This window comes from Pyricularia pennisetigena, chromosome 6, assembly GCF_004337985.1.
Source record: "Pyricularia pennisetigena strain Br36 chromosome 6, whole genome shotgun sequence".
NCBI classification, from domain to species: domain Eukaryota; kingdom Fungi; phylum Ascomycota; class Sordariomycetes; order Magnaporthales; family Pyriculariaceae; genus Pyricularia; species Pyricularia pennisetigena.
In genome coordinates, this window is record NC_043744.1 from 343,739 (window position 1) to 357,054 (window position 13,316).

General features: G+C 55.7%; 6 protein-coding genes across 6 annotated transcripts in view; 4 read left to right on the forward strand and 2 right to left on the reverse strand.

The window, feature by feature from the left end:
* Positions 1-1,537: 1,537 nt before the first annotated feature.
* On the forward strand, positions 1,538-3,708 carry PpBr36_03986 (uncharacterized protein; the record flags this gene model as incomplete). The annotated part of the gene is made up of 3 exons (XM_029891153.1): positions 1,538-1,648; positions 1,729-2,416; positions 2,537-3,708. The coding sequence occupies 3 exons, from the start codon at positions 1,538-1,540 to the stop codon at positions 3,706-3,708; spliced, it is 1,971 nt and encodes a 656-aa protein (XP_029750256.1).
* On the reverse strand, positions 2,590-3,730 carry PpBr36_03987 (uncharacterized protein; the record flags this gene model as incomplete). The annotated part of the gene is made up of 2 exons (XM_029891154.1): positions 2,590-3,260; positions 3,295-3,730. Coding segments are annotated over 2 exons (1,107 nt in total), but the record flags the coding sequence as incomplete, so codon positions are not given.
* Positions 3,731-5,200: 1,470 nt separating this feature from the next.
* Positions 5,201-5,482, forward strand: PpBr36_03988 (uncharacterized protein; the record flags this gene model as incomplete). Its single annotated transcript, XM_029891155.1, has 1 exon — positions 5,201-5,482. One exon carries the CDS (start codon positions 5,201-5,203, stop codon positions 5,480-5,482), a length of 282 nt encoding a protein of 93 aa, XP_029750250.1.
* A 1,070-nt stretch (positions 5,483-6,552) lies between these two features.
* PpBr36_03989 (uncharacterized protein) lies at positions 6,553-8,540 on the forward strand (the record flags this gene model as incomplete). Its single annotated transcript, XM_029891156.1, has 2 exons — positions 6,553-7,140; positions 7,242-8,540. 2 exons carry the CDS (start codon positions 6,553-6,555, stop codon positions 8,538-8,540), a joined length of 1,887 nt encoding a protein of 628 aa, XP_029750251.1.
* Positions 8,541-10,762: 2,222 nt separating this feature from the next.
* The window catches only part of PpBr36_03990 (uncharacterized protein), a gene marked incomplete at both ends in the record, with an annotated part of 4,641 nt that continues 2,087 nt past the window's right edge, over positions 10,763-13,316 (reverse strand). Inside the window, 3 exons of the mRNA XM_029891157.1 lie at positions 10,763-11,011; positions 11,146-11,737; positions 11,853-12,179. Coding sequence (XP_029749492.1) covers positions 10,763-11,011; positions 11,146-11,737; positions 11,853-12,179 — 1,168 coding nt within the window. The remainder of the gene's footprint in view (positions 11,012-11,145; positions 11,738-11,852; positions 12,180-13,316) is intronic.
* The window catches only part of PpBr36_03991 (uncharacterized protein), a gene marked incomplete at both ends in the record, with an annotated part of 1,449 nt that continues 538 nt past the window's right edge, over positions 12,406-13,316 (forward strand). Inside the window, one exon of the mRNA XM_029891158.1 lies at positions 12,406-12,467. Coding sequence (XP_029749491.1) covers positions 12,406-12,467 — 62 coding nt within the window. The remainder of the gene's footprint in view (positions 12,468-13,316) is intronic.

A 13,316-nucleotide genomic window follows, 5' to 3' on the forward strand; every position in this document is an offset into this window, starting at 1 on the left:
CCCCCCTCTCTCTCCATCTTTTTCCCCTTTCCTTTCGTCATAACGTGGCAGTGCAGATCTTTTGTGTCATTTGCGTTCATCTCTACTATTACTCAATTAATTAATCTGATTGACATTTGCAGCCGATTCCGATTGTCAATTGCCCTACCTATATTAATAAATATTTACCGACCGACCCCATATACAACTACTGTATCCTTAGCTAACACAGCCCGGCTGGTTGTTGTACTGCAAATCAGCCACCGGGATTCTACTGCATCGCCAAGGTGATTGCCAGCAGGCCCAGGCTTTGGTGCCGGATCCGATGACCTCGGGCAAATCAGAAAATCACAACTTGGCGCCGCCGCAGTTTCGTACGAAATCGCCTCTGGGTGACTGCAAAGTTGATCATATGTTCTTTGATGATCCCGAATATTGTTTTGCCGGGAAGCTTGAGCAAATCAAAATATATGCATGCAGAATTGGCATCAACTTCAAGCTTTCGCTTGAATACCTAATTTTCTTTAGAACAGACCTAAAAAGTAAAAATAAAAGAAAGAAAAAAAGGGCACCATTTACAGTTCAATACTACCGGTAAATCAGCAACGGCCGCTCCCCCTGCCAAGGGCAAGGGGTACCTAACAAAGTGGGGATTTGGGGGGAAGAAAAAAAAATCTTCTGCAGCACCGCATAACACGGCATTGGCCACTACTACACTAAATTGCCCTAAGTTGCCCTAAGTTGCCCGAAAAAGCCGAAGCATGTGCCCACTTTCACCATGGACATATCCACTCATAGGCTCCCAACCCCCCCCGCCCAAACAAATAACATCATCCTGTTCACTTGTCGCCGCCTCCCCACAACCAGGGGTCATCGGATCTTTGACAGTCCGCGACCCTCCAACGACCAGGCACGTCGTCGCCTCCCAAGCAGACCAGGGAAGGTCAGAAAACAACCAAACACCGCCGCGCAAAGAGCTTTTTGACAACCTGGAACGGCTTCTCCATGATCGACGTTCCCGGATCTGGCTGAGACCGACGTAGCCGTGCTGTGTCCTCTGGCAATCCGTCGTCCATGTCACGATGCATGCCATGCCCTGCCCTTGCCGCTGTCACTCTCAGTCTCTCTCTCTCTCTCCCTGCGCCTGCAGCGTACCGTTCCATATGGAGGAAGAGTGGAGCGGGCTGTCGTCCCGTCTTCCGACAAACAACTTCATATAAGATGACAGGTGCCCTCGTTCCATCGAAATGAAGTTATATCGACTCACTTCTCTTCACAGTCAGTCGCTCTTGTTTGGTGTAAACAGTAGAGGCCAGGTACCTCATCACCCCCCCTAACGGCCGGCCCAATACATTCACTTCGACCTTTAACCATTCTTAGTAATCCTTTTTTTTTTATATAACTTTTATATTCATTTCGACTTTAATCAGCCCAGGTGGCCGACGACATTCGCTGAGCGATATTTTTAGCTGAAAGGCAAAACGAAAACAAACAAACTAAAAGAAACAGAAAATAAAACACAAAAGACCCCCCCATTCATTCCTTCACACAAGTCAAGATGAGGCCATCCGTTCCTTTCACCTTCAGCAGCCTTGTTGGGCTCGCTGCTCTGGCCCTTGCACAGAACCAGAGGGTCAACTTTAATCAGGTTGCCAACATTAATGGTGATGTGAGTAGCGCTTGATATATTGTTTATCTATCAGACCAGGGAATGAGTCTAGCCAGGTTTACTGACATGGGACGAAATAGATGCAACTTAATACACTGCAATTCCCCGATGGAACCAAGATCGAGACCTTCTCGCAAACACAACAGCAGGTTCTCGTCAACCAGAACCCCAACCCGCTGCCGCCCAACAACGTCGTGGGCAGCACGGGTCAGCCGTTTGTGGCCCTGCAGAAGCAGTCGGTCATCATCCAGACCAACCGGGCTGTGGACCTGGTCGGCGGCCAGATCGAGATCCCCATCGACGAGCAGGAGCTGGCACGGCAGAACATCCTGATGGACAACACCTTTGTCGCCATGCTGTCCGGGGATCGCCAGGCCTGGATCATCCAGGAGGCCATCAAGAGCGTCAACGGCACCGACAAGACGGCGCGCATGGTCAAGCTCAACCGCATCGACGGCGAGTTCATGCTCCTGGGCAGGAAGACGGCCGAGACCGGCCTGAGCCTGACCACCTTTGGCAACCAGGCCGCCAACCAGGTCAAGATCGACGGCGCTGGTCTCCAGGAGGTCGAGTTCACCGACGGATTCCGCTTGTCCATCCGCTCGAGCCAGCCCATGATCGTCCAGGCCGAGGTGATCAACGGCGTCAACGCCGGTCAGCTTACCGGTGGACTGCAGGCCGTGAACAACTTTAGGTACTTGGTTACCACCAACCTGGGTGGCCTGCAGCCGGGGTTGGACAACATGGTTGCCGTTGTGCAGCTGCCGAGTAAGTGAACACCCCCCCTCCCCCCTCCAATCAGGATCTTTTGATTGGTGTTTCAAGTTGTAATGTGATAAAACCCCGGAGAACGACTTGATCTGACTCGAAGACACAAAAAAAAAATAGTCAACCCTGCCCGTCTGATGGCTACCGCCCAGGCCATGGGTATGTCTGATGCCTCAGCACTCCAGATCAGCGTCGCCCAGCGTGGCGTGCTCCAGAACCCCGGCGGTGCTCAGCAGAACATTATCGCGCCTGCTGGTCGCGTCAGGAGACAGGAGGGCAAGGGCAAAGGTGGTAACGGCCGGGGCAACGGCAACAACGCAGACAGGAACCGGGAAGCCAACAACAACAACAACAACGCCAACAACAATGCCAACAACAATGCCAACAACAACGCCAACAACAACCTCCTCAACAACAACCAGCCTCTCCTCCTCGACAACCAGTTCAAGGCCCTCAACTCCCAGCCCGTCCTTGACATGGCCAACATGCGCGTTGCTGTTCCCGTCCAAAGCCTCGACGGCGAGTTCATTCTGACCGTCGGAGCTGCTGCTGCCGGTGCCGGTGGTGCTCAGCGCGCAGGCGCCGGCAAGGCCGCCGAGATCCCTGCTGCCGTCGCTGCTCCCGTTGCCGCTGCTCCTGCCGCCGCCACCTCCGCTGCCGGCACTGCTCCCGCCGCCGCCGCCCCTGCCGCCGCCGCCCCCGGTGTCATCCAGCAGATGGGCAGGATCCCCGGCAAGGTCAAGCGCCAGGAGCCCGCTGCCGCCGGAGGAGTCACCATCCAGATGGCCGACCTCAAGTCCATGGTCGACCGCATGATGAGCGGTTCCGAGGACACGGCCCCCGTCTGGTCCATGATGGTCAACTACGCCAAGGCCAACGGTGCCGCGAAGCCCGAGGGTTTCCCCGCCCCGGCCCCGCCTGCTGAGGCTCCCGCCCAGCCCGCCGCTTCGCCTGCTCCCGCCGCGTCTCCTGCTCCCGCCGCGTCTCCTGCCCCCACCGCGTCGCCTGCTCCTGCTCCTGCTCCCGCTGCCTCGCCTGCACCTGCTCCTGCTCCCGCTGCCTCGCCTGCACCGGCCCCTGAGGCTCAGCAGCCTGCCCCTGCTGCTTCACCGGCTCCCGAGGCCCAGCCTGCACCTGCTCCCGCCGCCTCGCCTGCACCGGCCCCTGAGGCACAGCCGGCTGCCAGCCCTGCTCCTGCACCAGAGGCCCAGCCAGCTCCGTCTCCCGCTCCTGAGGCTCAGCCCGCCCCGGCCCCTCAGCGCAGGAGCAGAATCTACCGCCAGGCTGTCTAAGGCGTTCCCTGAACCCGGGGGTCTTTTATGCTTTCTTTTCTCATGTTTACCTAGCCTAAAGTTTTAAAAAAAAGAAATTCGCTTATCATGCAAAAACAAAATAGCAGGATTTCTTTTTTTTTTTTTTCTATGACTTTTTCTACCACAAAAAAGAAGTATGCGCCATCTTTAGCTTGGTACGTGAGTGAATGGGACTGTCAAAGATGTTTTTTATTCTGTTTCTGTCTTTTTTTTTCTATCTTCTTATCTTCTATCCTGTCAAGAAGGTTCGGGAATTTGTTTTGGGTCGGCAAATGAGGGGGGGCTTTGATAGCCAACATTTGTTTTTTTTCTTTCTTCACTTCTCTTGTTCTTTTATTCTCACGATTATGGAACGCACCACAGTCTTTTTCTCCTTTTTTTTTCTCCCCCCTACTGTTATCAATTTGAACAAAAAAAAACAGTTTTCTTTTTTCAGTCCCTAAAACCCCAGCGTTTTCAACATTTTTTTGTTTAATAAAAAGAAGGCCATAGCTAGAGGTTCCCTTTTTTTCTTTTTTTCTTTTTTACCCCCGTTGGGAGGTTATGAAACAAAATCGAATCAAACAGTCCAGTCCCCCTTCCTTCTCGGTGAACGTGCTCGATTGTGAACCGCACACAGAAACATCAGATGACTGACTCTTCTCTGCCTCTTCGGATGACAGCTATCCCGCAACTGGGTCGTGTGTTGAATATGTGAGCCTGAGCCTGGGGGCCGACTTACATCAAACTTGACGGGTTCATGCAACCTTATTACCCGACTCGAGGCCTTGTTTGAGGATTTGCTGCGATTTCACTTACTCCTGGGAGTGGATGCTACTTGAGCCGGGTCACGATGATTCCCTGTGAGGGATGCGCCGACGATCCCGGCCCTGTGGCCCGGCGGCGTGATTTGATTTGACCCACAGAGTCGAACTCCTTCGGGATTGTGATAAGGTTTGCAGTCTAACGCTGCTAGGCTTAGTCGTTGCCCCCCCTCCCACTGGGCGCTTCTATTGCGATCGGGTTTGCACTCTAACGCTGTATCCTGTAAACGCAGTCCCGATGGCGTGGCCGGCATGCTGCTCGCGCATCGTCAATCTTGCTACGCCCAAAGTCCCTGAGCATACACGCGCTCCCATGTATCAGTTCAAGGTCCATGGCGGATATTTGTGCACACCAAACTCCTTGTCACTTTGATGTCGCCTTCGAACGGCCTGGTTAAGCTGGTGCATGGTAAGCGACTTTTCCGCCCCGAGATCGGTGTCCAAGGTGATGTACTCTTTGACTTTAGGGTATATTGGAGTCGGCCAACAACCTGCACGATGACTGTGCCGCACAAAGGATCCCTTTTTTCTTGGCAGTTATGTTGGTGATGAACACAAAATTCGTCAAATTTCAACGTCAGCATGCGGGGATAGGCTAAGGATTATTACTTGCCTGCTGAATCGGATTGATACGCTACCCCTCTCTTTTATCCAACCAGCAGGGGAAAATGTCGGCAACACTCGTCATCGTCACGGGCTCCTTCGCCCCGGCCTCTTCGCTCTACACGGAATTTGCCGCCGTGCTCAAGAAGCATGGCGTCGACGCCGTCCTCGTACCGTCGCCCTCGGTGGGCCGGCGCGAGGGTAAGCCACCAGGGTCCAAGATGGACGACGCCGGTGAGATCGTGCGGGTGATGGGCGAGCTCCAGAGTTCGGGCAAGAAAGTCAAGATGCACAGGTTTACCCGCTGGTCATGCGGCGACCGTCAGCGCGCCCGAGAAGTTGGCTGAGGTGGTGAAGACGATTGTTTAGGAATATATTATATTCTGGTAGATTGTCGATATCAATCTTTTTTTTTTTTTTTTTTTTTTGTTTGGGTTTGTTTTTTTCGTCGCATGTTGGGATCAGATGTGTGGCGATGATTGATGTTTCCAAGTGATCGTCGGCAGATGTCCTGCAGGCCCGACCGGAAAAGCGATCCAAATGAGGTCAGTACTTCAGTACTACTACTGTAGCTTGTGATAAAGCAGCGGGCCGATTGAGAATTATGCCTAGGTCTAGGTCTACTCTAGTGCAGGTTCATCTGGCCGCCGTTTGGTAGTTTTGGTCTACTGCTACAGTAGACCACTTTGATAAAGATAAAATTGATGAGAATTTCAGCTACCTACCTATCAAACGGACCTATCAAATGGATCTGGTCGCGCAAAGGACGCGCAAGCATATACACTCACCGACAGCTTTTGCTGAGACTTGATTTGATTACTGAATGGCTGCATGCGTGTGAAATCAGGTGGCTGCGGGGTATTCTAGGAATCTAGGTACTCTCGCACCCTCGACAAATTTTGAGTTGGGACCGTACGTAGTGGATGCACCTGTCGCTAGAGAAGAAGAAACAAAAGAAAAAAGAAAAACAATCGGCGAGGCGAACATCTGATCTGCTTCGTTGGCTGCCTGATTGCAACAGATTAATCCTGATGAGGATTACGCAAGGTGGAAAGAATTGCACCTCTTGGATGAACCTGATCCAAGTCGTCCGTCCCTATACTGTTCAACGGCGCACCAAAGTTAATATGAACCCCGCAGATCCACTATAAATAATACTAGACTACTGCTGGACTAGACCAGACCAGCTAGCACACGCAAGGTACAGCACCAGGCCAGTACCTAATCTGCCGCTGCCGACGTAATCAATCACCTGTCTGTCCATTCGTCCACCACCTCAGCATCAAATGCCATCGATATCTTGTCGATAACTTTTCGACCGCGACAGTTTCTTTTCGGTCGACATCATAGGCACCTTTTCTCGAAACGAATAAAAAAAAAAAAAATTCAGCCTTTTAAAACAGCTAGGTCGGTAGAGATGGCGTCCACTCCGGGCAACGTGGCCACCTCTCCGGTGGATGAAGACCAGGGCCTGGCTTCCGAGATTTCCGGGCTGGAAGAGAGCCTAGCCAGCATCGCCACGGCCAACGAAAAGTATCACGAGTCACTGGCCGCCGCGACCGACCGTCTCGACTCGGTCATTGAAGAGCACGTCTCCAGCGTCTTGCCGCCACTGCGCGAACTGATCGCCGCCGCCCGGTACTTTTGGGCCGGCATGATTGACGCCCAGGCCGACCAGGTCGTGGGCGAGGGTGAAGGCGACCAACCCGATGAGGAGGATGTCGAAAGGGCCCTCCGCGAGATCGAAAAGTCGGTCGCCGTTGTGGACTCGGCCTGCGAGTCCGGGTTGCGGCTGCTGGCCGACGAAGACCTCGCGTCGAGCATCAAGACGTCGCGGGTCAAGGCCACGGGGGCCTACAATGCCGCCTTTGGCTTCTGGAAGGACTGCGACTCGCGCAGGATCCCCGAGGCGAGGCAGCTGCTCGAGGCCAACATGCAGGCCATTGCGGCGCTTGAGAAAAAGGCCAACGCGGTGAATTCGGCCAGGGATAGCGACCTGTCCAGCGTAAGTCCAGCGATGCACGTGATCGTGGGTGAACTAGACTACTGCTACTGCTAGACCTAAGTAAAGTTCCTAACCATCATCTACGTACGTCATGTTTGCAGATGCCAGCCGAAGACGACACGCTCGGGTACAAAGCCCTCAGCACCGCAAAGACGGCTCGCAAAGGTGCCGCCATCATCGACGGGGCTGTGGTTCAGTCACAGGTTCGAAGCGACATGAAGGAGGCGCTCACCGAGCACCAAACCCTGGCCCAGTCCGTGACGAGGCTCGTCTGCCAGGGAACCCACCTCAAGCTGCTTCGTAACGAGCTGCGAGGTCAAGACATGCTCGGCACCATTTGTGAGCAGAGGCTAAAGACCGTTGTCCGCAACCTCGAGAGGGGCAGGGCCGGTGCTGCATCCATCACTGATTTCGTCAAGAAAATCCTCAGCAAGCTCGAGTTCATCGACGCCAAGGACGAGGGGGACTTTCCCGTCGAGGACCTGCTTTGCCTTTCCGCTCGTCTCGTCGTGCATCTGAGGCGCTATAGCACCGAGGAGCGTTGGGTTCTTTCGCAAGACCTCGTCAACTTGCTCAAAGGCCAGCGCCACGGTCAAGCCGAGGGGCTACCTCTGCCCTTATCTGTCACAGAGATCCTCAGCCAGATAGAAGGGTCTCGGCCCAACAGCGACAACCGGGGAGCACCAAAAGCGCTGCCGAGTCGGCCGGCCGAGGCGGAGCAACATGGCAGCGCGCCGCTGCCCTCGGCAGAGCGACCATCACCCGCGGGGCTCGATGCCCTGGCGCCAATGCCGTACCAAGAAGAGCCAGCCACGCCTCCGCCGCCGCAGCTGCAGATCCTGGGTGCCTCTTGGGCCGGCAAGGACGTGACGGCGACCCTGGCCGGCCGCGTCAAGGACAACAAGCTCGTCATCAACATGCACAACATCCACACCATCCTGGGCGACCCGATGCCCTACAAGTACAAGATCCTGACGGGCCTGTACCGCTACGGCGACCGCGGCGAGGAGCGGCTGTTCATCATCAGCGAGCAGCTGCCGCTCTTCTCGTCGAGCGTCTTTGTCATCTCGCCGCCCAAGGATAGCCACGCCAGCAACCGCCTGTCCATCCCCGTCGCCAACAACGTCTGGCAGGACCCCGGCGGCGGGTTCGAGATCGTCGCCGTGACGTACGGCCCCCGCCACGTGCGCAACGAGGCGGTCCTGGCCGACTTTGCCGACTACTTTGCCGGCCGCAAAGGGCGCATGGTGCCCGACAATGCTTTCTTTAGGGGCGACCCGTGGCCCGGCCAGGACAAGACCTGGACCGTGTTTGTGAGGTTTGCTGGCAGTCGGAGGAGGATCACGACCGTTGCTGGGTTGGAGGGGAAAGGTCTGGAGAGCCCTTGGGGATCTCAGTAGGGACTTTTTTTTGGTGTTCATTCTACACCCTGGATCTTTGTGTTTTTTTTTTCAGGATTAATGAGGTCCGAATATGGTGCCAGCTTATACTGTTATGTATGCCTATTGAAGCTCTTGACAAATCCTCGAACTGGTACCCGAGTAAAATGGAACACAAAAGTGAGACTGTGAGACACATTTCAACTTGCCAACAAATTGCCCATTTCCATAGCAAATCTGACTTCCCTAGGCTTCAGTATACCATAAAATGCCAAAAGAAGTTTGGGAAGGTTACGTCCCATGGTTATGCAGCAGCCAAACAAAAAGGGAAACGGATCATACCCAAGCTCATTAACCAGAAAATCGAACCGTGCAGCGAATGGGTCGCCCAAAAATGCGAAAGAAAAAAAAGAGTCGAAAGCGCCACAAGAACCGCGGATGTTTTGGCGCTGACGTTGGCCGTGGCGGCTTTTGACAGTTGTCCAGGTGTACAGGCTCTTCAGGACAGGCGCAAAGCTGGCCCTTGGCTGAGGAGCGGCAGCTTTCAGCTTTCACCAAGACCCAGTGCAATTCCGAGACGACTTTGGGTAACTCATTTCTTTTTTTTTTTCAAGTTGTGTAGAAGGACCATGTTAAGTAGGTAAAACAATAAAAAAAAAAAATAGCCGGATTACACATTAAATCTATTAATACTCAGCACGACGGTGACCTTGAGGCTTTCAGGAGGGTCGTTGGCCTTTATGAATGGCGTGACAACAAACAGACTGTACGAAGGATTACCATTGTTTGAAAGACAGGGCAGACTATCATACAAGCTTCATAACTGCGTCACATTTTGATTCTATTGACAAAGCTCTCTTCTCAACAGGCTGAGAAACAGCAATGAGAGTGGCTGCCTAGTGTCGATTCAAAATCGAAATGCAAGCCGGCCTGGGGCGAGGGTATTGACATGGAGCATCACACCAGCGGACAAGTTGTCTACAAGTCTCTTTGGGAGTAATAAAACATTCTCAAGTGCAACGCCGACGCAGAGAAGTTGCGATCGCACTGTGTCCCCCCACCTAAGGGCAGGGCCAAGGTTGAGTTGGGCCCCGTGACGAACCGATCGGGCTGGATCATGTGAGTTGCCATCCTCCATGTTTGGGACCGGGTCGTCCATGTGAGACGCGCCGTTGACGGCCGGGGACACAGTACCCTGCCGAAAAACGGCGTGGGACAAAGTACCGGACCTCGGGGTCCAGAACTACGCGTTCGGGTTCCTAGACCCCCCTGTGATACGTAGTTTTGCTGCGCCCGGGAAAACTGTCGATCGTTTTGTTGGGGCCACGTTTCTGGGATTGCTGGGGTGCCTGTTATGTCTGAAATACACGCCCTCTGCTTTTACCCCCTTGTTTTGATTTTGACTTTTTGTGGCGGCGGGTTTTGGATGGATGGACTCCCGTTTGTCACAGAGACAAACAAGGCAGCTGGAAGAGGCACAGCCTGGTACTTGCAGTGCTAAACATATATTGACTTTGTTAGTTGATACCGGCAGACACGCGTGACAGCTTTGTTTTGTTTTCTTTTTGCCCTGTTTGTATATGCCCTGACTCAAAGGTGAATCGCATATGCCGATCCTGATATAAGCCCCGATTTGCATGGGGCCTTGGGACTAGGTCTCGAATTAGAATGGATTTGTTTCAGCCCTAGGATATAATAAATCAAAGTTTTTTTTTTCAAACCAAAGTGCATCATGAGTGACCAAGATATCATATCATGTGCTGTCGTAGAGTGAAGTGCACAGCCTCGACGATTGTTTTTTTTTTATTATTTTATATATTTATGAATATGTACATATATATATATATATATATATACAGATCGTGTGTGAGGCCTGACGAGAATAGCTCTTCCGTGTAGATGGGAGACGGCGATGCATAGTCGAATGTGTAAAAATAGAGTTAACTCACCGAGCTAGCTTACCGATCCATTGAGGTGAGACCGTCGTCAATGGCGGATGAGCACATCAGACACGTGCACCTACGCAAAAACTCAATTCATATGGTAGATAGAGGTAGAGATGCAGATAGTACGGCGAGGTAATTGAATGGCAATGCAGACAATACTATGCAGAAATGGCGGACCAAAACAAATATTCGCTTGCTTCCAATCAAGAACTAGAATTAAAAGAATTTAAAGTAGATGGCTTCGTTTGACGCCAAACCCAAGTCCGACAGCAGCCGGGTCGAGACTTGTGGTTTTGTTTAGACATAAATATAGCAAAACTCGCCGCCCTTGCCGCCCATGGTGTTGAGCAGGTCGCCGAGCTTGACCGATCCTCCGACGGCACCCAGGTTCGTGTCGTCATCGGCGGTGCCCTTGCGACCACCGTTGTTTCCATCGATGGCGGTCAGGCGCGTCTCGAGGTCCTGGAGCTGCCACAGCCACCAGACGCGGTCGATCATGGCGTGGTGGAAGTAGAAGGCCGGGTCACCAGCAGAAGCATAAATGTCCTATTGAGAATGGGGAGGGGACCATGTTAGCAAAAGAAGTATGACCGGATGATGTCAATGCAGATATATGTGTGTGGGTGTATATGTATATATATATAAAAGGAGAAAAAAAAAAAAAAAAAAAAAAAGCATACGTTTCCAGGGTCACCGGCAATGGTATAGTGACCGCCCGCATGCACGCCCGGAACACCCTGCATGGTGTCCTGAAAGGTGCCGATGGTGGAGCTGTTCTTGATCAGCGACAGGGTCTTGTCGGCGGTGCAGGCCTGGGCCTGGCTGGCGTTGATCTCGCGTTTCAGGCACCTGGGGTTGTACTTGAGGCTGGCGCCGGGCCCCAGGTTGACGGCCATGTCCTTGAAGGGGCCCGAGGTGACGCAGGCGTCCTTGCTGGGCGAGTTGCCGCTGAGGCTGGTGTCGTTGCCGTTGAACATGGCCGACTTGGTCGGGTCGGCGACCTCGCGGTCCCAGTTCCAGTAGGGCTGGAAACCGGTGTAGCCGCACTCATCGCGCAGGGCCTTCTCGTACTGCCACACGTAGTACCTGTGCCAGCCCAGGAAGTTGGCCGTGTTGTGGATCGACGGCGTCTGCTGGATGTGCACCGTCAAGAAGTCGTCGAACCGGGACCGCGCTCCAGGGGAGACGCTGGAGGGCGTCTTGGCCGGCAGGCGCTGCAGGCACTGCACGGCCGAGATGTACTCCTTGCGCTCGGCGATGGAGAGGTCGCTCCTGATGGTTGTGTGTTTGTGGTCAGCATTACCATGTGGCTTATTAGAGAGGAACTTTTTTTTTTTTTCCGTCCCCAGCTAGAAAGAAAATCACAAACCATTCACGGCGGATGGACGCATTCTCCAAGGTGCAAGAAGATGGGTTACGCTTGGTGAAGCTCTCGAGTTTGCTAATGCTCGAGTCGCGGAGCTGGTCAACAACGTCGGCCGGATAGGCGCGGTACGGCGCAGCAGTCTGTGCAGGCTTGGCCGAGGTGGGGGTGGCCTCAGGAGGAGCCGACGTGCAGGAGACGGTCTCGGCAGAGGAAGCAGCAGTGGCCACGACAGTAGCAGAAAGAGCTGCAGTAGTAGGCCTCTTTGCCTTGCAGGCGCGGGCCTCGACGGCCGCTGCCAGCAGAGGCACGATGATGAACTCTGAGAAACGCATTTTGAACGAATGTGAGCTGGTGACGATGTAAGGAAAGAAGTAGACTTGGGATCAAGAGAGAGAGAGAGATAAAGAAACGCAAAGAATGAAACGAACGACTGTTCTATGGTATGGAGAATACACGAATGAAACTCGAGACCTCGACAAGACCTGAAGAGAAAGAAAGGCTCTTTGGGAAGCAGCAGCAGAGAGCGGCGCAGAGTACGTTTTTATTAGACGCCGGCCGCGGAAAGGCGGCCACGATGGCCCCCTGGCAAATATGGCATCGTCACAGCTCGCTTGACCACATGGATCACCATGCTATGTAACCAATACGCCGAGCGGCAAACCGTGGAAACGAAACACGAGGAACAACAAGGGCTCCCTCCCCCAGGGCGCAACTAATTATGTAGGATCGTCCGAGTTACTCGCTGACGATGTAACACTTGGAGAAGGAGCGACGAGATCATCACCAGGATAACGGCAGGCCTCGCAAGGGTTCTGCGGAGCATCATTATTTGGCGGTTGCTCCCCCCCCCCCCCCCCCCCCCCCCCCCCCCCCCCCCCCCCACCCCCCCCCCCCCCCCCCCCCCCCCCCCCCCCCCCCCCCCCCCCCCCCCCCCCCCCCCCCCCCCCCCCCCCCCCCCCCCCCCCCCCCCCCCACCCCCCCCCCCCCCCCCCCCCCCCCCCCCCCCCCCCCCCCCCCCCCCCCCCCCCCCCCCCCCCCCCCCCCCCCCCCCCCCCCCCCCCCCCCACCCCCCCCCCCCCCCCCCCCCCCCCCCCCCCCCCCCCCCCCCCCCCCCCCCCCCCCCCCCCCCCCCCCCCCCCCCCCCCCCCCCCCCCCCCACCCCCCCCCCCCCCCCCCCCCCCCCCCCCCCCCCCCCCCCCCCCCCCCCCCCCCCCCCCCCCCCCCCCCCCCCCCCCCCCCCCCCCCCCCCACCCCCCCCCCCCCCCCCCCCCCCCCCCCCCCCCCCCCCCCCCCCCCCCCCCCCCCCCCCCCCCCCCCCCCCCCCCCCCCCCCCCCCCCCCCACCCCCCCCCCCCCCCCCCCCCCCCCCCCCCCCCCCCCCCCCCCCCCCCCCCCCCCCCCCCCCCCCCCCCCCCCCCCCCCCCCCCCCCCCCCACCCCCCCCCCCCCCCCCCCCCCCCCCCCCCCCCCCCCCCCCCCCCCCCCCC